This window comes from Thunnus thynnus, chromosome 9, assembly GCF_963924715.1.
Source record: "Thunnus thynnus chromosome 9, fThuThy2.1, whole genome shotgun sequence".
NCBI lineage: Eukaryota > Metazoa > Chordata > Actinopteri > Scombriformes > Scombridae > Thunnus > Thunnus thynnus.
Window position 1 is genome coordinate 20,664,304 of NC_089525.1, and position 21,962 is coordinate 20,686,265.

The window sequence follows — 21,962 nt, forward strand, 5'->3', positions numbered from 1 at the left end:
AATGCCTTTCTTGTGATGAAACAAACCCTTCATTCTTCGTTTCGGGAGAGAAAAACTCATCGGGCAGAAATTGTCAGGATATCACAGGCTTAAAAGGTACACTCTGTATTATAGGGAATTTAGCTATTTTTCTACAAAATAATGCTATTTTATCTTATTTATTGCTTTGTGTGCAATCTAAATGTACTAGAAAAGGGCAGATTATTTTAGTGTAGCTGAATGTCTATTGGATCAAGTACAGTAGCAGCACCTCTGTGTCTCAGGACCAGAGAATGGGGTCACATTCCTGGAAGGAATCTTAGACTTTCTCTCTGTCAATCCAAAACACCATTAAAGTTTCAGTAGTGCTGTGGTTCTCTTGGCTAAGGGTTGCGATAGATATCTGTGGGGTTTCCAGGACCTTCTGCTGGTGCAGAGGTGTTAGTGTAGGAGGTTATTCAAGAGCCTGATGGAGGCACAGAGATACTGATAAGTCTCGTAGGAGAAAAGGCATGTGGTGATTAATTGCACTGGGTGTGGAACACTGATTATCTGCTGCCTTTTAGTGTGTGTGTGTGTGTGTGTGTGTGTGTGTTTATGTGTCTGTGTTTTATGGGGTAAACATACAAGGGAGGCTTGTATCAAGCAATGGCTGGACTACTGGACAGCGGACCTGGTTTTGTGGGCGTATGAGGATTCAGGTTTGGATCACTCTCTTTTTTGGAAGACATACAGAGTGCAGAAAGTCACTGTAGGTCTCCCTTTCAAGGCTAAATCAGTTTTATCTGCTGAACATGGTGTCTCACAGTTCAGTGAATATAACTTATATATTAAAGCAGTGAAGATAGAAAAGAAAAAAAAAATTGTTGGAAGGTTCTGGAGAAAAGCTATTATGTTTTCAGTTTTATTTTAAATTAAGTTTAATCAATAATTAATTAGGCTAATTCTGTTCTAAGTTAAAGTTAAATTCTCCAATTCTTTATTTATATGTCTGCAAGGCATGCCCCTGTTTTGGTTAGTCAGGGGAAATGTTGGGTATACATACTGTATGCTGAAATAAAATACTTGGAACCCTGAAGTTCAGTTTTCTGTGATTGTCCTGTACAACTGGGGGTCATTCTCTCTCCTTAATCAATTATTTCTGATATTATTTATTAATTTGCCTTATACATGCTCTCCATTTAGCCACTATACTCCCATTAAGACCGATTTGGCAAGAACAGTTCACTGAATTGAAATACACTTATTATCTCTGCCAGGCATAAGCCTGGAGGGGATCATGCGTTTGGTCGTGTGTGTCTGTGTGTGTATCTGTCCGCAGCTAATCTCGCATACTACGGGACCCATCAATCTAATATTTTTTGTCCACATTTATGGCTATATGCTCAAGGACCTTTCGTGGTTGCAGTGATTCACAATTTTTGAAAAACCTATTTTATAACACCATTGACTGCTCTGTTTTATACAGCCATTGACTACTGACTCCTCACTCCTCTTGACCCACCAGGGGGCCACAAATGATCAATAACTGCTTCAGTTTGGAAGTCTTTTTTCCGCTAGGGACAACGAATCATTCCTTATGAGCCTATCATAAAGCTTAGACTTTTGTCTTTTCAGCAGTCCTTGTCGTTTTATGATATACATTATGACATAGCAAAAGGCATTTCCAGCAATCGGCTAGGCTAAAAACAACTTTTACCCAGTCTGTTGCAGGCCACATTTTGGCCTTTGCTGTGGCTCAAAAACGGACATCCATAGAAAAGTTTGGTCTCATTGTGACTGGAGCTGCAGATTAATTCCATACCTGATATGTTATGATCCACTAAAGTAAGGCACTATATGAGATGAATAAATTCCTGTATTTGTTATTTGCACCACCATCTTGACTGTAAAATGGTTCAATGAATGGAAGTGAACCAAGAGCCAATTATCAGTAGTAAATGTTTGGCTTTGGCTGCTTTTTCTGAGTTGGCTCCAACAAGGGTGAGTGTGTCAGGTTTATGAATACAGAACAGAAATTTATTGTAGTATGCTGGTGGTAACTTTGCACCCACTCAGATGTGACTATTACTCAGTAGTCAATAGAGTAGTATGGTCAAATAGTTTCAAGATTCATTCAAACAACATTTTGGTTTTTGTTTGTGTTTGAGACACAAAGAGAGAGAAACATTTGCCTCTTAGTCTTATTTGTGTGAAAAAGACACTTGGTGCATTCTGTGTGGAAACACATGGAAGTCAGTGTGTGGGAGTCTATGTAATGTTTTAGTTTATATTTAGTAGTCTAGTGTATCTTTACTTGAAATAGAAACTGAGGCAACACTGTAATCATTCATGTTTTCAAATTCTAGCTGGTGGAGGGTTACATGTGATACAAGACTGTGATACTCTCACTGCATGAAAAGAATGGATATTAGGTCAAAGAATTCATCAAGAACAACTGTGTGTGTGACGGGAAAATGGGTCATGAGTTACATGTGTACATTTTTAACGTAATTCATAATGCCATTTTTTTTCGAGTGAGTTTAGTTAAAATGAAAATTGAAAATGATCATGTCAGTCACACATGTCATAAATTGAGGGGGGGGATTAAGCATTATGGTGGTTCGATAGTGGAAACTGATTAATAGCTTCCTCTGTAGTCATTTTCATTAAGTAGTAAATGTGTCAGAGAGAGGCATGGTACTCAAATCCATTAGGAAAAGGAGATACCATTTATTTGGGATGATTCGCTTGTAGCTAATCCATCAGCACAGAGAAAATGGGTCAATGATCGAAGACAAGCAGGAACTGTGTCCATAAGAGCACAGATGCAATAGGTCCAGTACAGAAACACAGGGCTTTACACAGGATCCCAGTACAGAATTCCTGTAGACACATAGACAGAGTGCTACACTGTAGAAGTTCTTCTTAACTTAACTTACAGTAAGCATGACTCCATGAAAACAACCCGGCCACCCTCTGCTGCACCATAGGCAGTATGACCCGGGGGCTTGTGCATGCCTTTGCATCTGCTTGCCTGCTCACAAATGGGGTGGATATGCAATGAACAAGGGGGCCATAATCACCAACCACCTGACCCCAGTTTCAGTGATGCTGACTTGGTATATACAGTAGCAGACTGCACGCTTGCCTTGCAATCTCACAACCTTTGAACCTCTACCAGCCCTACAATCACCTCATTTAAATGCAGAAGCTCCTGCCTGCCAAAAGCCTGCCATAACACTAATATTGAACATTTAGCCGTTCATGTTTCTTTTACCTTTTCTTTGTGTTATGTCCTCACTTTTCCTTTTCAGCGACCAAGGAAATATTTTAAAGAGTCCCCACTGTTGTTTATTTGGTGTTTAATTTTAGTTGTTGTGTGACCTTGGTGTTCCTGATCTCAGCCTGTCTCTTTCTCTCTAATTCTCTTCTGTCCCTGTCTCCTCTCTCTTCCCTTTCTCTCTCTCTCTCTCTCACTACGAGCTATAGTACTATTATAAAAAGCTATAACTGTTGCTAATGTTTTATGTCTTTTTATTTGCCTGTGATTCTGCCTTGTGTTTTTGTTGTTTTCTTTTCTTTTTGTGTGTGGTGAGCCTTCTAACCCCAGTTCATTCTGTTATGGCACCACCGCAGTCCAGGATGACGCTGCCCCAGGTACCCAGGAGTACATTATGTTACGGCAGGACTCCATCCACTCTGCGGATATAAGGAGTAAAGGGTCCCCCTTTCGTGCTAAGTGTCACGAAATCTTCTGCTGCCCGCTGAAGCAAGTCGTCCACAAAGAGAGCGCAGAGCCCGAAGGTTTGTTCGCACCCCCTCCTTGTTTTGATTTGTTGATGCTCCTCGCCTACCCCTGCCCACTCCCGTCTTGTTTTCCCTTCTCTCTCGTATTCTGTGTGAACTGATACAGTAGTTCTCCACCCCTCTAAGTTCTCTTTCATTTCTGTCCCATTTTTTAGAGAGCATCTGGTGCGCTTCTGCCCCTCTCTAGCATGCGTGTGTTTGTACACGAATGCGCGCATATGTGAGTGTGTTTGAGCATAGTATAAAACTGTCTGAATGCTTAGGACATGTTTGCTTGTAGAAAACCTGTAGGAGGGCATCTTTTCCTGTGCCTCTCTGCTCCTGTCTAGCTTAGTGTGTTTGTATGTGTGTGAGTGTGTATGTGCGTCTGCCTGCACACCCCTTATGTTGGACTAAGGAGCATAGCATCTGTAGCTCCTTCCCACCCCTCCCTACCCCAAACCATTAACTCGGTCATTGCCACCCTGAGGCGCATGCACAGACCAAAACAAAGTGCAAAAAGAAAGGGGTCATAGATGGAGGCAGCTGCCACCCTAATGAGTTCAATGACTAGGCAATTTTAATATGTGCTTCCACTTCCACTAGCCTCACGGAACAAAAAAAAAGGTGTTATCCCCCTGTCCTGAAGACTATGTGAGATTGAAGTGTTTCATATTCATGACTTCATAGGGATCTACTCAGCTACAGACTGCAAGTCCCCTGCTCTTGTTCCTTGTGTTCCCTATGCTTCTGCCATGTGGCTCAATGGTCCTAGTTGCTGCACTCTACCCTGTCAGTCCTTCCTTCCTTCCTTCCTTCCTTCCCTCCTTCCTTCCTTCCTTCCGTTCTTCCTTCCTTCCTTCCTTCCTTCCTTCCTTCCTTCCTTCCTTCCTTCCTTCCTTCCTTCCTTCCTTTACATTACTTTTTCCTTTCCACAACCTTGTTAATCTTTTCCCCTTCATCTCTTTCTTTTCCTCCCTTGTGCTTGTAGCAGCATGAGGAAATGTCTGCGTACTGTATACGTACTGTAAAGTAAAAAATAAAAAAAATCCCTTTGCACTCCAAGCATGCTACTATACCCTGCAATGTCTGGCACTCAGGTTCTATGACTGCCCTCATTTATCATCTGTCCCACAATAGAGTGCTAAGATTGTAGAAATTGCTTTCCTTCGCAGACTTCCTGATAGGTAAGATATGAATTATCTCACTACTGATGTGTTTTCTGCAATGCACCACTCTGTCGTCTCTTGTATCTGAAAGAGGTCCATGATATTTCTGCGCTTAGATATCAGTTAACCTAGTGATGGCGGTCTGTTTAACCGCTGAAGGACTCAAGCACACCTTCTAGAAGGCATAGACCTTTCCAGTTGCCTCTCTGTCAGCTCCGCTCAATTTGTGCACTTTTGTGAACTTTTTGTGAATAATATTGGATAATATTGGATACTGATAACATGGCTCTACGAGTCACTCATCAGGATAGGGAAATTATCAACTCACCACTTTGGAAACTCTCCTCCTGCCAACCCTGCCACTTGGCTGGATGAGGTTTTCAAATGTAAAAATCGGAGTAAACAATGTAAATATTGAGGAAAATGTGGAGAGGATAAACACCAGCTTCGATCCCAACCACATAGACAAGCAAGACCATCTCTGCGTCCATCTCAACATCAGAGGAAGCACTGGAGAAAACGTGGAGGGATTAAATACCAGCTGTGTTCACGGCCTTACAGATCTTCTCTGCCAAGCATCGTGCTAGCCAATACACAGGCATTGGATAATAAACTGGACAATCTCCTCACCTGCATCAGTTTCCGAGGGGATATCAGGAACTGTAATGTCCTTTGTTTCACAGAAACGTGGCTAAATCCTGGACTACTGGACACCAGAATTCAACAAGTTTGCTCTATTCAGTATATCAGTCAGACAGGAAAAAGGAGAAAAAAGAAAAAAGGAAGAGGCGTGTGTTTTATAGTGAATAAGGATTAGTGTGACAGTGGGAGTATTACAGTGCTATCCCGTTCCTGCTCACCTGATCTGGATTTATTGTCAATCAAATGCAGACCGTACTTTCTACCAATGGAATTTACATCAGTCATTATCACAGCAGTCTACATCCTACCACAGGTGAGTACAGAGGCTGCCCTGTTGGCTCTTTGTAAAGACTTGAAATGCTCACAGATCACTAATCCTGATGCTGTGCTCTTTGAAGCTGGAGACTTCAGTCAGGCTAACCTTAAGAAGGTTATTGCTGACTTCCATCAACATACTGACTGTGCCACAAGAGGAATAAACACTATGGACCACTGTTACATGCCATTCAAAAAAAGTTAGAGAGCGAAATCACTACCTGCGTTCAGGAAGAGTGACCATGCGCCCATCTTGCTGAGGTCAAAGTATGTAAACAAACTATGACGTATGCCCCCAGTGACATGAAAGGTCAGGAAATGGCCAGGCCAATCAGAGGCTGCCCTACAGTCTGCACTATATGATGCAGTCTGGAGCCAGTTCCAGGACATTACCATTGATGTTACAGATGACATAAATAGATTAATTGATTCTGTGGTGGATTTATTTGTAAAACAATAGAAGCAACTGTACCCAAAACTACAGTTAAATCATTCCACAACCAGAAACCATGGATTACCAGAACCATGCCATAAACACATACACTATAGCCTACAACTTAGGGTTGCAGTCTGGAAACATTGGAAAATTACAAAGCAGCAGCCTACAATGTAAGGAGGGCAGCAAAGGAGGCAAAAAGGGACAATGGGAAGAAAGTGGAGCTACAATTCGAGGAGCACAACTCCAGAAGCCTATGGCAAGGTCTAAGAACTATGACAGATTACGAGACCATTCGCCCCCACCTCCTTGTCAAGTGTTGATGTGTCTCTAGCAAGTGAGCTAAACAACTTTTATGCTTGTTTTGAGATCATCAGCAGCTAGTAAGCAAAAACAGCTGAAGAAGAGGTTAACGGATGGGTGGGTACACCTTTCACACCTATCACCCTCTCTGAGCATGACATCAGGGTGCTTTCAAACATGTGAACACCAAGAAAGCAGCAGGACCAGTTGGTATCAGTGGGCAGATCCTCAAACTATGTGCTGACCAACTAGTGCCGGTGTTCACAATGATATTCAACCTCTCCCTGGCTCAGTCTGCCATACCCATGTGCTTCAAGAAGTCCACCATCATTCCTGTTGCCAATAAAACAAGACCAGCCTGCCTGAATAACTACCGCCCAGTGGCACTCACCTCTGTAGTGATAAATGCTTTGAATGGCTGGTCAAGGGTTACATCTACTCCTCACTACTCAGCACACTGGACCCACTACAGTTTGGCTACTGTCCCAACCAATCAATGGAAGATGCCATAGCACATATCCTCCACACCAACCTATCTCACCTGGACAAGAAAGGGAACTATGTGAGATTGCTGTTCACTGACTACAGTTCAGCGTTCAACACCATAGTTCCCTCCAGGCTTGTCACAAAGCTCAAGGATCTGGGATTAAACACCTCATTGTGCATGCAGATCATTGACTTCCTGACCCCAGGTGGTGAGGGTAAGCGGGCACACCTCCTCTACCCTCATCCTTTGTAGCCACTTTTGACTCCAACACCATCGTCAAGTTTGCTGACAACACAGCTGTTGTTGGCCTGATCACAGATAACAATGAAAAGGCCTACCTGAAGAAAGTAGAAGATCTGACCTGCTGGTATCAGGACAATAACCTACTCCTGAACGTCAGCAAGACTAAGGAGCTGATAGTGGACAAGAAAGAAGCAGGGAAGAAATTACGCCCCTCTTAATATCAACGAGTCCTCAATGGAGAGTGTAGACATCCTCAAGTACCTTGGAGTCCACATCACCAAGGGCCTGACCTGGGAGCTGCATACTGACTTGGTGGTGAGAAAGGCAAGGCAGAGACTGTTTTACCTCAGATGCTTGAGGAATTTCCGGGTATCCTCTCAAATGCTGAGGAATTTTTGCACCATCAAGAGCGTCCTGGGGAACGTCACTACCTGGTATAGAAACAGCACCAAGCAGGACCGCAAGGCCCTGCAAAGAGTGGTTAATTCAGCTGAACATATGATATTCGGTGCTCTACCCTGTCTAAAGGATATTTACAGCAGGCGCTGCAAGAATAAGGTTAAGAGAATCATTAAAGATACACCAGGCCAGCACAGGCCCTGCCCTCAGGCCCCTAGGATCCTAACTGCATCACTGCCTAAGACTGCCCCCCTCCAATCATACAAATATATTATTACTAATTAGTTTCAATTATTACTAATCATTAATTATTTAATCTATTTTTATTGCACAATTTGAAGGAACTGATGGGCGCTGCGATTGTGCCTGAATGATTGCACGTGGCAAATAAACTTGATTGATTGATTGATTGACATGCACTTATCCTTGTATGAGAGAGATAAAGAAGTGGTATACTAGCGGAGGTCTGGCTAGAGCAGTATAGATGTATTATTCAGTTTGGCTGCAGCTCTAGTTGGACGTGACTAAATTTACAAAGGAAGGAGGGGAGACTACAGCTGTTGCGTAAGCTCTTCATGAGGACGTCATTAATGTTGATGCATGATGCGGATAGAAACTGCGTGAAACCATGTGTGGAGTAGGCCACACACACACACAACTGACAATACAGAGCTCTTTGCTTACATCCTTCACCAAAAGGTATGAATAACACATAAATACCTACAATACTTGAGAGATACAGAAGATGTGGATATATTTGCACTTACCTTTTTGGGTGTTATTTGGTCTAAAAAGTAAAAACAGGAAGGTTGTATGTTTTGAGAGATCTAAGCCTTGTCACATTGTCACATTGTTACCATGACAAAAGCATTCCAGCTGCTTTGTGATGCACTTATTAATGATTTTTGGATTCTAGAATGAAACAACCCTTGAATAGAGTTTGTAAGTCACACCGGATTGCAGCAGATACTGTTTAGTCAGGACTGCTGGTTGTCTATGTTCCATACATGGTTAGATTATATCAAATAGTTAATGACATGATCTAAAAGATTTTATTGATGTTTGTTTAAATGAGATGCTGGAGTGTGTGTGCCGTATTTGCTGTATCTGTTGTACCTGTTGCTGACAGTAACAAGTCCTCTGAAAGGTACAGTGAGGGGAGATCTAATGAGACTTTGACAAAGTTTGGTAATCTACAGTATTATTTCCTCTGAGTCTAATTCTTCTGATGCATATCCCAGCACCACATTGAGGTGGCTGATAGAAACTCCAAGATATTGCTTTCACATGTCACTGGAGACATGCTTAACAGAGCAACATATCAGCAGCATATGGGCTTGGACTATAGCACCCCAGAGGATGAGTTCAAATCATATCAGTTCATCTCAGTAGAGCTGCAGGGAGCATGAGAACACCGACATACAGAGTGCACTGGACTCTCTTTCTCCATTCTCAGGCCTGCTGTCAATCACTTTGTTCTCTATCTGACTCTCTTTGGCTCAGTCTTTGTCACCACCTGTTGATTCATCTTCCTCTTCATTCTCAAATCATTGTCTCCTGTTTCCTCTGCTTCAGTTTCTCTCTTTGGCTCTGTTCTGTTTCTCCACAGCAGAAACAAAAGATGGTGCCTGAGGGGGCAGAACTATGTAAATACTCCATCCATAATGCAGACGACTACACGACTTTGTGTTTATAGTTCCTGGCTATGCAATATATACACAGACAGACACACATCCATATAGAGACATAAACACAGAAATATAAAGCATGAGCAGTGTGCATGTGTTTTAAACATATATTGCTCTTTAACCATTATGGCAAAAAGAAATATGGCAGTTTTTAAGAAATAAGGCACTGACTTAGAAGTCAGGTTTACATTTCAGGAGTTTTAGAAAATAGAAATTGGACTGCGTCATGGACATAAAATTTCAGATTATCTGCTCATGAATCGCTCAAATTACAAATGATCTGAGTAGAAGAAGCTACTCACCACCTTTAGTTTTTTCCTCTCTCATATACATGCTCATCTCTCTCATATTCTCTCTCTCCAACTCTTGAATTCTCGTGGGCCATACAATTATAATGTGTCTGAAAGAGACACGGTAAGCAGTACAGGATGAAATTCACTACTGTATGAATACCAGCTAGCAGATATTTGAAACTTGCTTGAGATTTGTAATTCATTATAATGAAAATTGTGCTGCTGTTTTTTTTATTTCATGTATGTTTTTTGTGTGATAATGCAGTTATGAGCCGGGACCATTTTGAAAATGCTGCAACCATTGAAGATTTGATATCTGAGTTTTAACAGTGCAGGGAGGTGTAGATACATTGATTCAACTAAAAAAAGGCCAACCAGTCCAATTTCAAACTTCATTTAAAAAGCTACATCAACTCTCTCTAATCACAGTCAACAGCTATTACAATGTTAAGCAACTGTGAGCTCCAAGATACTATATCTAAAGCGATGTGATGAAATCAGTAATGAATGAGGTCTAGCACCCGTGTTGCTCAACATTCAGGCTATTATCTAATCTGTTTCAGCCTTATTGACAAAATAACTCATCTGCTGCCCACTCAGCCATGAGAATGTAAGCAGAAGTGCAAGAGGGATGAGTAGTAGCCCCATCCATTCCCCACACTCGATGTAAAATGCATGGCGTTGATTCACCACAAAGTCGACACAGTGCAATTACATTCCAGGGGGCCAGCGTCGCTCCTTATAACAGTATCCCATTGCAGTGTCTCACCGAGTCCTGCACACTACTGCAATGTTGACAAGAGACAAGCATGCAGCCTTAGGATGCACTCCAATAACAGCTTGTTTAATTGTCTTTCTTTCCTTCTGAATCTGTCTTTCTGCATGAAAGCAACAACTCTTTTTGTCTAAGTCGATACATAAATAGAATATGCATGAATAAATAATGTGTATGATAATGTGATTTGGTGCCTGGAGAGAGTAGGATGGCAGGAGAGTGTCAGTGTCACATCAGCACTATAAATACTGCCGTGCTTACTTGACCTTTCTGGCCCCATCTATTGAGCATTTTACATCATATAAAAGTTTTAACATGTGCCTACTCTCATCCAGATGGACAGTAAATGCACATTAAAAATAAACTCCTTTGACAACTAAGAAGTGTAGAGATTAAACCTATAATGGAGAGACAACATTTATGTCAAATAATCCCCTATATAGAGAGGAGAAGTTCTATATTACATTATAAATTACATTTCAGACATTCAACAGCTCTTTTAAGGTCATGCATATAAACACAAGCACACATTTTCACATACGTATTTCCTCGGATTTAGGCAGAGATGCTGATGCAGTGTTATTTTCTGGCTCCTCTTGTGGCTTAAACCAAAGGCATATAAACAAACAGAAGGAGTAAGTGTGTATGGCAACATTAACAAGAAACTACTCTGGGGACCAGCAGAGTAAAGTTGCCAGGCCTATTACATTCGATCATTGTCTATTTAATTAACACTCCTCTCTTATTCGCCTCCAAATCGCAAGTCCTTTCCTCCGTGGCAGACTCAGCAGCAGCCACACAGAATGAAATGAAGGGGAAATGACTTGAGTCCATTCTGTCCAGAAATACAGTAAACCGAAGCTATGAATGTATATTCAATCTATACATATTGTATGTGCAGTATATGGAGCATTACTCATGTTCTTAATTTGAGTGCCAGTCACTGCAGATGATAAATTGGGCTGAAACCCCATTGTCATTCCAAGTTTGAAAAATAAATCTCTTAAGCAATCAGAATTGCACAGCACTACTATCATGGTGTTAGGGCTAGGCTCGTGAACCTGTGCAGAACACCGAGATAGGAGGCAGTGAATAAATTAGAAAGATAGTTTATTGCTGGGCTGGTAGCTGGGAAACTGGGGGCGAGGGCTTTAGCAGGTAGCTGGAAACCTGGGGCTGAGACTTGGACGTAAAGCTTGGCCAAGCAGGGCAGAGGGAATGCTGAGGGGAGCCAGGCAGAAGCTGGGCCAAGCAGGGCAGGGGAAATGCTGAGGGGAGCCAGGCAGACTCGTATCCAGAGGGCATGGAGTTGTGCAGAGCTGATGAGGGAGGCAGATGAGGCAGGAGGTCTGGAGACAGGGGCTGGAGTCAGGCTGAGGTTAATTGCAAGCACAAGGAAACAGGTACTAGATAAATGCAGATTACAGGGAGAACAGTAACAAGACTCAAAAGGCTGGAAGCATGACTAACTGCATGAACAGAGTCTACGATCTGGTGAAGACGTGGAGGCTGAACCATATATTTATGCAGGGCTAATCATGATGATTGGCAGCTGGTTGCCTGACTCCCACACACCTTAGACAAACGCACACATAAGGAGAGAGTGGCTGCAGGCTTGCTGGAGGAAGAGGCAGAAATGGAGGGCATGACACATGGCATAGGTACTGTAGTAATGGTAAAATGATTTGTCGGCAGAGGATTTAGTTACCAACTTTTGGATGTAACAGCTACTGTACTAGACAATCACAATAAAAATTGAATGCCTTGATTGCCATTATAGTATTTGTGGCAAATTATCTGCCTTATCAAAACTTTTTTCAAACTTTTCTATTATAAGCATGTAGCTTGTCAGCGAAGTTGACTGTTTGTCATTGTCCATCCTTGTTAATGGCAGTCCACATCTGTTGAATCAGACTGTATATTATGCAGTATTTTCATGTTGCATGCTACGAGACTAACTTTAATGAAATTCCAAAATGTGCCTTATGTAATGGACTGTGAAAAAAATTATATATATTTACTGCATACCCAGGAATAAAAACATGTAAGTACTGTACGATAAAATGCTGCTTTATATTCCACACACTATAGCCAAATGCATTATGTGAATTTATCCTCCAGGTCCACATTAGGAGCTTTACTCTGGACGCAGATAGTCCCCATCACTCTCACTGCCTGACTCGGATATGACGTACTGTACCTTCACCCAGCTTGACACTAAAATCCCAGCTTATGTCTCTAATGGACTTGCTGCATTATTGTTTTATTCAGGAAAAAGTTCCCGTTTAACTACATTGCAGCCTCTAAATCTGAGCTAAACAGGAATATTCAGTAGAGCAGTCAGGTTGTAGTAACTGTGACACAAGCAGTGTGTAAGTTTTCCCCAGAGTAAACAAGCATTAAGCTATTTAATTGGGGCAATGAGGCGAACTGCTGAGTCAGCATCACATTAGAAGGGAGGCTAGCAAAGTGGCTGCTGACAACTGCCGAGATACAGTAGAGACTACACACATGCAAAGTTGTGTCCTTCTTTGTGGAGAAGTTAAATCACAGATGTAATATATAAGTCAACAAATACTAAATCCTGTTTGGTATAGCCTTGTTTGACATGCTTGCCAAAAAAAGTACTTGAAGTGCAATGAATTTTTGTGTGGAACATCCCTTAAAGCCCTGAAAACTGGTGTAGTATATATTTTGCTTTCATCCACAGATTTTCAGATACTTCTTTCCTTATCAGTTTATTTTACAAGGGGTTGCCAAAATCAGAGTCCTATACATAGGAGCTGTAATGACTGAGAAATGTGACCTGGCCCTCATGGGAACTGTTGCTTTAGATATTGCTTATCATTAATAATTTTTATTGATCATCACTGAAAAGTACAAAAATGCAATTCAATCCAAAGAATACATGATGCAGCATCCCTTTAATATCTATGGGTGTGGCTGGCAATTGCGGGCAATCGTTGTTATCTTTGATTTATCAGGGATTCAGTTGACTGGATCAACCAAAAACAGCCATTACCATCTGGTTATTTTATCTATAAACAGTTTCTCAACTTAATTTTCAGAAAATGTATTACAATGATATAAATATTGAAACTTAAAGTTACTGTGCATATACTATGATAGAAGATTTGAGCCATATTGCCCACAGCTATCTAGAACCCCACTTGATCCGGTCAGTGTCAATAGGCTGCACAATATGTACAGTATTTGGTCCTCTGCCAACACTGCAGCATCCCTCTGCTAGTTATTCATCAGCTTGTTCCTCTGCCCAAGTCACAACACAGACATTCGCTGGTATAGTGACTGTTCCCACTCTCCCTTTCTTTTTCTTTCACTCATGAGGTTTATACAAAAGTTATGTGTACTGTGTACTTAATTTTGAGACAAAAAGCAGCTACTCAATGCCTGAATCATCTCTCTTTTGATCGAGTTGTCACCTGAGATATTTTTAGAGCTATATCAGATGTGTTTTATCTGACAGTCTTTGATATCAACGATGGAAAGGCAATTTGACACAGTATTGACCGGGCAGGACTGAGTAAATGAGTCTGTAACTGATTGGCATTCTGGCTTTATGTCACTGGCTTTGAATCCTTTGTTTTTCTTCAGCATGTTTTCTACATCCTGTGACAGTTTATAATGGCCATTATTAGCTTATCACAAATATATCTGTCTTGTCCTAATATATGTGTGCCAATAAGTGCAAATAATACAAGTTTCGTTTTTAACGACAAAATCATACTTTTTTTTTTTTAACTCTCAAATGTTGGTAGGCTACTGGTCTCAAATGTCCAGTATTGATTGGTATCTGCTCCCCTTCAGAAAATAGCAGTGACTGGGTGTCTTCTTGTTATCTGAATAAGGGTTTGGTATGGTGACAATGAACTCAACTGAGAGGTCACACATGGAATCCCTATTCCTTTTCTACTGTATTTACCTATCCACTCCCATCCATTGAGTCATGTCTCCTGCAATGACATTGTCAGCTTGGATGATGTGTTCCACCAAGCCTACAAAAATCATGTTTACAAATCTGAACCACATCAACCAACCTTATCACAACTAGTCCATGCTACTCTACCCACTTGTGAGTTACTGTACTGTATGTAGTACATAATAATCTAAACTGTGTAAAATAGTGATTGACGTCTTTCAATTTATCAAGGAAACAACTGCCTAAGCACCACGTCAGGCGGAGACCCAGAGAACAACAGGCCAGTTTGGCACATACAGACAGTTGGAGGGTCATTTTAGGTGCTGGCGGGGTTATGTAAAGCCTTGCATGTTTCATCTCAAGGGGTAATGTGCCAGTCAAGTAATGTGCCAGCCTGCCGGCCAGGGCTACTGTTGGCTCAGATTCATACAGACACCCAATTTTTCCCATCATGTCGCCTGCCAGCCCCTGAGACGGCTTGGCTCTTCCAGAGAGCCTGATGAAACCCAGATTAAAGACGAGAATAGTCATGCTGTCCTTCACATACAGAGGATATACCATGTAGTGATATTGCCAGATGTTGGAAAAAAGTTGGTTTACTTGCTTGCAAATACCTTTAGTCAAGAAAAATGTTAAATGCTGTGCCAGCCAGCCAGGGTTTTCTGTCTTCTTCCCCCGTCTTCCTTTCTTGGTTGTATTTTTGTGTGCTGTGCTCGAGACAGATTATTTGTTTACTTCCTTCTCAATGGTGGTTAAATGTCTGGAAAGTGTCCAGAGTATTCTTCGGTTGCCTTAGCAAATTTAATGCCGACTCAGTGATCTGAGTGCTGTGCAATCTCCTCCCCAACTTTGCAACAGCAGCCACTGTAAAAAAAAAAAAAAGCAGCTAAAGCATCCAAGTTATATATTTAATCATTTGGATGATGTCTTGTAATGACTGTTTACATTGTCAACATCATCTGCCTATATGCTTACAGAGTTTTATGGTTCACTTCTGATATGTTTGCTTAACCTTACCCCTCTTCATCTTTGCACATCTGAGAGACAATATAAATGTATTATATTGTAATGTGGGAAGGTGTGTGCCTGCAAGTGTGATAGTTCAAAAAACTCAGACCTCTTATTCTCACTCAAAGTTAGTTTCAAGTTCTTTTTAATAAAACGGATGAAAATATACTTACATATCAAACAGGGAAGGTTAAGTTTTACTGAAAGAATAAAAATACTCAACATGATAATGTTAAATCATTTTCTCTCCATCGTTAGAAGCCCAGTGTGATCTCTCAAGGGCATTGTAAATGTATGTGCCAGGACAATAGATGAGTCTGATATAAATAATGCATACTGTTAATGAAATGATAATTCTTCATCTGTCAAACAGTGCTCCCTCTTGCTTGCCAGTTGGCAGCCCTGTCACCTTCATCAGCTCCCTCCAGCACGCGTTCGTGTTCACTAAGGTGTACTGCACAGTGCTCCTCCATTACCCTCTGCAGGTGTTTGTCAAATGAGCCCTAATGTAAGTAACTCCATTGGCCTGTATGACGTGCCCTTTACCTCCAACAAGCTCCAGCAGAGTGTGTTTATACAGCCTCGTTCCCCTTCACCGTTCTCACCACACACACAAACACACACACCCTCCATCGAGCTTCTTGCATCAGTATGCCGAGAACAGGATGGCCGAGAGTCATTATCACAGACCCAAATCTAATTTTACAGCACGCAGACGAGCGACCAAGTGGGACAGGTCGGTGCATTGGACTGAATAAATAACATAGAGGTGTTGCATGTGTGTGGCTGTGCTGAACCTCAGCTGTCAGGTGCCAGTGAGACCTTACAGGATGCATGCTCACATACAAACACATATGCACACCACTGCAGCAATGAAGGCATGCTACATAACTTACCAAACCCCTCAAGGCCTTCTACCTCTTTTTCCTCAAAACCATATCATATAGTTACAAGTCTCTAATATTTAAGTGCCAAAAATCACAGCACATCTATCCTCTTTGTATTAGGAGAATTATCCGGTTGCACTTGTTGGTGTGATCTGCATTTTTGAGCTTTGTGTGTGCGTGTGTGTGTGTGACGGCCTTATGGCAGCCATTAGTGTTAGCTCACTAATCCAGTGGCTGGAGAGATAATTAGACATTGCACATCTCATCAGGCCGTGCAGCGTATATTGACAGCTGTCTCGGCATTTTCCCCTCTCTCTCTCTCTCTCTCTCTGTCTCTCTCTTTCACTCACTCACTCACACACACACATACATATTCTCAGAAGGAAAGAAAGACAAGAAAATAAAATGAATTCAGGTTATGAATTCAGGTTATGATATATCAGAATGTTAAAATGTGAATCAAAAAACAACATGTTACTTACATGTTGTGATAAAATAAGTACCTCTTCAGTGTAAAGATCAAAATACTATATATGCGCTCTTGGCTCTGCTCTGTTGGTATGTGTGTGTATGTGTGTAAGTAGGGATGTCAAAGGCCTCTGATGCATGTTCAGTATGATGTAATGGGCAGCAATCAGGCAGACAGGGAGGCAGTCCTGATGATCACACATAAACCATCATCGCAACAGGCCAGTGTCACGCAGCCGCCATCTACTAATCTGCACTCCTGACTGCCAAAGCACTGGTTAATATGTCCTAATCTCCTCATGTTATCTCCTCAATTGCAAACACACACATTGACCCTGGATGATGGTGCATGTTACGGGTCATGCCTAGAGAACAGTGCTTTTCCTATTCTCTATGCTACAGCAGTACTAAGATAGCCTTGCTCGGACTTGTTGAATATGAGCGCATTTGTGGCAGCAACTTCTGTAAACTGACTGAGCGTCAGACACGATATACTGCAGCAGCTGCGTTGCCAGGGGAACTTAGCCTTAGTAATTTGATATGAGCTCCAGTCATTTGCACTGATCCTTCAATTGGTAGCAGAGGGACCAGTGCAATCATTCAATCATGATAAAGCATGACCTCTGACTTACTACACGCCACTGGCTGTAGGGCCTGATAGAAGGAGGAGTCTGGAGAGAACCAGGGACACTGTGGTGTTATTCCACCTTTGGATATACAAAGAACACACTAAACCTCAATCAGATAATGAGTTCCACTCTTAATCATCTCTGTATTCCCCAGTGATGAATTCATCCAGACTGTTTTCATCACCATCTCTAAAATTGCAACAACCTGAATGCAGATCCTGTAGACTGGTTGAGCAGAAATAGTACTGTACACCTGTTGCTTTTCTTGATGATTTTTAAATGTACAGTGAGATTCAGACAGTCAAGCTCTTACTCAGCATAAACAGACAGGACTAGTGAGTCGGGCAATACATTGTTACAGAGATAAAAGGCAGAACCACCTCAAAATCCTCTAGATCCCTTCTCTCGCCACGGTTGCAGAACACAACACACACACACGCGCACACACACACAAGCAGTAAAAGTTCTGCCTTTGGATCTTGTGGGTCCCTCTTCATCCTTTTTGATGGGTTCATAAAGACAGCAAGATTGAACAACATGAATATTGCACAGGGTTCATTCCTATTTAACTGTTTGCAAAGCAAATCAAAGAGTAGAATAGATATAAGATGCTGCTTGAGAGATTAGTCAGATTACTGATTTGAGGTGTCAGCTGGCTACAGCAGGTGGTGGTTACCTTCTGACACTTTTTACTAGACCATTTTTATTCACCAATCATCTAAAACAAATACATCAAAATAAAACAATTTTGCATTTGCAAAACAGTTTAGGGTTAGGGTTAGGTTAACAAACTGAAGAACTTCAAAATTGTGAAACATTTCTGTTTCACAATTCTCAACTGTAAGCATCACATTTCTTGTCTTAAGTCACTTATCTATGTTCTTGCTGTAGCCAACACCTGTAGATAAAGTTTTTTTTCCTTTTGCCATGTCTGGTTTTGATTCACCTAAAACTAAAATAAATTAATAAATAAATTTGATAAATACAGCTACTGAAAATAAAGCCATGATTAATGGTAGCTTAATTGGCTCCAATGCACTGCATTGTGGAGAAACAAAGTTTAAACTAAAACATGAGTAACACTGAAGTCCTCAAAAGGTAGTTTGAATATCAGCATGTTTAGTCTTAAATCATGAAACTAATTTAGATATTTTGGTGATTTCTAAGGGTTGTCTACAGGTACTCAAAACATTTTTCACACTTGTGAGTATAACTTCATGTTAGCCCTCTGCCTTTGAGAGAGGACTCTGATTCTAGTCAGTGTCAGTTGTGTGCGAGTACACAGTTATCGTACACACTGGCCAAGTAGTCACCAGTTACAAAGCATTTCCCTGGAGGCTGGTGTTTACATCCTATCCTCATGTAATGTAGGCAAAGGGATTAGATTAGAACACTGTATTATGACTGCAGGCGACATTATGATTTTAAAAGTCCAGTGCCATTCTTTAGCAGTGTTGCATTTCGTATAATATGCCAACTACAGGCCACAGAGAGCCACTACTGCTTTACTGCTGTGTTTTGGCCTAGTTTTGTTTTTTTCATAGCTCTGGAGGGTTCTCTATCAGCTCTGCGCAGCTCCTCCCACCTGTTATGTTCCAAACACTGGTCCACTACCATCCATTGTCATTATACTTCCATTGATTTCTCTCTGTGCTGACTTCACTAACAAGCACAGGGAATGAAAGTGAAAAGTGGGATACTCTGTGTTGTGTAGGGAACATGACCTATTTACCCACCCACTCCCATCAGTTGAGTCATGTCTCCTGTCGTGTCACTTCCAGCTTAGTCGATCTGTTCCACCTAACACATCAGGCATTTAAGTATACAGAAATAATCCATGCCAATCTGAACCATGCAATCGCACTGGCATGTTTACACATATTCTGATCTTTTTTTATAAACACACACAATCATTTGAACCTCAAGTGTGGCGCCATAGATTTGGAATCCACATATGACCATTCATCAGTTACTGTATACACACCAGCTGAGGAAGCATTATACTCTGTGTAGCTTCCTTGTCTCTCTGATCTGCAGTGAGGCATCATGAGACATCACTGCACCATACTCCCCCCACCAGGGGAATGAAACCCATAACACCTTCCTTGAGGAAATGCATCGGTGGCGGGGGAAATCCAGAGTGTGTGGCCGGACTAAAATGAGCTTCATTAATGTTCACATCCAGTTCGCTGCACTGCACATTTGACCTCATTGCATAATATTCACAGCTATTCTTGAGGCCAGACAAGGGAAGTGATGGGGTTATTCTGAGGACAGAGATCTGGTTAATGGACAAATACTTGGATGAAAGAGACGACAGACACCTACACAAGAGTCTGCGTTTCCCTCCAGCAAGAAAACACAATTTTTTTCTCTTCTCTATAGTTTAAATTTCAAGAATAGCTTAGTTTGTGCTTTCATGATCCTCATTAGGAAGTGTCCATCACCTAAGATGACAATTGTGTCCAATATTAGGGACTTGTAAAAAAAGACACAAACATGACCTTGTAGTCTGTGCCCGTCTCAAAGCTTTCCTTTGTGTCTCCATCAGTAAGAAGACAGTTTAAGCCAGCTGGTGTCTGAGATGAAGCCTTTAATCTCACTCCATTTCTTTCCTTGATGTGTCATACTGGTGGGGGATATGTAGGACAACATCACTTCACTTACTGTATTCTGGGACTAAGACTGCTCTTGCTAGACAGGGTAAAATTAGCATGGAGTTATTAATACAAACTTTTAGAAAGTCTGCGCTTCTTTATTTTGGCTGTAGCACACTTCCTTGATTTCTCTTTGATACCAGATGTTCCTCTTCACTGTGACAAGAGCCCATTTCCTGGGTGTGCTCTGGTTAATAGAGGAGGGATAACTTGAAAGAGAATAAAAGTGATTTTGTTACTTATGGTCTTTCAACTCCTAAATGCTGTCTCTCTTTTGCTTTCCCACCGTGATGGATATCGCCAAAGGGCCTCCATTGACTCACCATCTATGATTCACACATGTGACTGTTCAGTCATCCATTTTGGCAAGGGAGCATCTCCCGCACTTGATTTCCTCCTCCGGCTACCTCCTGTTGTGATGCTGGCAATGATAGATACTGGATGTTGTTCTGATGACAGTCATTTAGAGACTCATGTTAGATTTGGCAGGCTGGTCACTGTGTGTCTGTTATGTGTGTGTTTGCTTCTCATTGAATTATGTATACACAAGTGTATAAGTGCATGCTGTATGATCTTATCTTCCTCTTGCTCATCCTCAGCTGGCTGATGGAAAAGTAATGTGGCATCAGAGACTGTAGCTAACCTAGAAACAGGCTTCATGTGCACCAAGCTATTTGTGTATATCACCAAAACGACATTATTTGAAGCCTGGATGTTGCTTTGAACTTGGTCCTCAGCCTTCTATGTAACTAAAGTGCTTTCCATATAATATGAACTGAGTCCTGTTTATTGAATCAACCTTGTAATGTGGCTTTAGTTCTGTAAGACCTACTGCTGTTTAAAGTATTTACACTGTCTAGGACTCCCTGCACAGCAATCAGTCACAGGGGCTTTTAGCCACCTTCCTCCGGCTTACAACTACATTGGTTATGATTCACCCACAATCCCCCAGGGGACCTGAGAGCTGCGGGGTCATGATATTGGCAGACACATCCACACACATTGCACACAAGATGCATCCACGTACACACACAGATATTACATTTCAATTTCCATTAGTGGAGCAAACAGAACTGTAGCTCGCTGACATCATCTCATTGATGTTTCATAACCGATCCAAGCGTTGAATAAACCAGCCTCTTTTTTTCATATTTCTGTTCATGGTGCCTGAGGGACAAAGAGGACATGCTAGACTTTGTTAATCAGCCTTTTTTTTTTAATCAGAGGGGTTCACCTCCAAGGTCTTCAAGGTCTGTGACCTGGAGCTTTATAGTAAAGTATTGCCAAACATCTCCATCTTATTTGAAGTCATAACTGAAACAAGGGTCAGCTGGTTAGAGGACAAGAGGAATAGAGAGCCTGTGTGGCCTGTAGCTTTAACTCTTGTATGTGTCGGGATTATGAGAGCACATTGCTGGTACAGCATTAGTCATTCTGAGCAGGCTGCTGTCTGAATCCTGGCCATTTCACACACCGTTTGGTGCCTCTGATTGAGATTTCTCCACGTCATTACAGCCTAGGCAGTCACACACACACATTCACACACACGTACACACACACACACACATATTCTGACACAAAGAATGCAGAGGCCACAGTGTTTGGAAGCCCACAGTACGCCTCCAAGCTAAATTACGTACTACACATGCAATTATAAACTAAGAATTGACAACTTGTAGAGTTAAGCTTGTGTAAATACATTCCCTGGTGTATTGGTGTCTCATTCAGTGATTGCTGTTAAAAGGTATACCAAGCACCTGCAAGGGACTAATAAGTTTGTCTACTCTCAAACACAGATATGTGGATTGTTATCTCTTGATTGACAGTACAGGTTGAAGAGGAACATGTAAAATCCATTTTGATATTAGCATTTGTG

General features: G+C 41.5%; 1 protein-coding gene across 3 annotated transcripts in view; it reads left to right on the forward strand.

The window, feature by feature from the left end:
* Positions 1-21,962, forward strand: part of fgf13a (fibroblast growth factor 13a) — a 117,401-nt gene that overhangs the window by 55,352 nt on the left and 40,087 nt on the right. For all 3 annotated transcript variants that reach the window (XM_067599616.1, XM_067599614.1, XM_067599615.1), the window contains exon 3: positions 3,598-3,765. In XM_067599616.1, the coding sequence (XP_067455717.1) occupies positions 3,598-3,765 (168 nt within the window). The remainder of the gene's footprint in view (positions 1-3,597; positions 3,766-21,962) is intronic.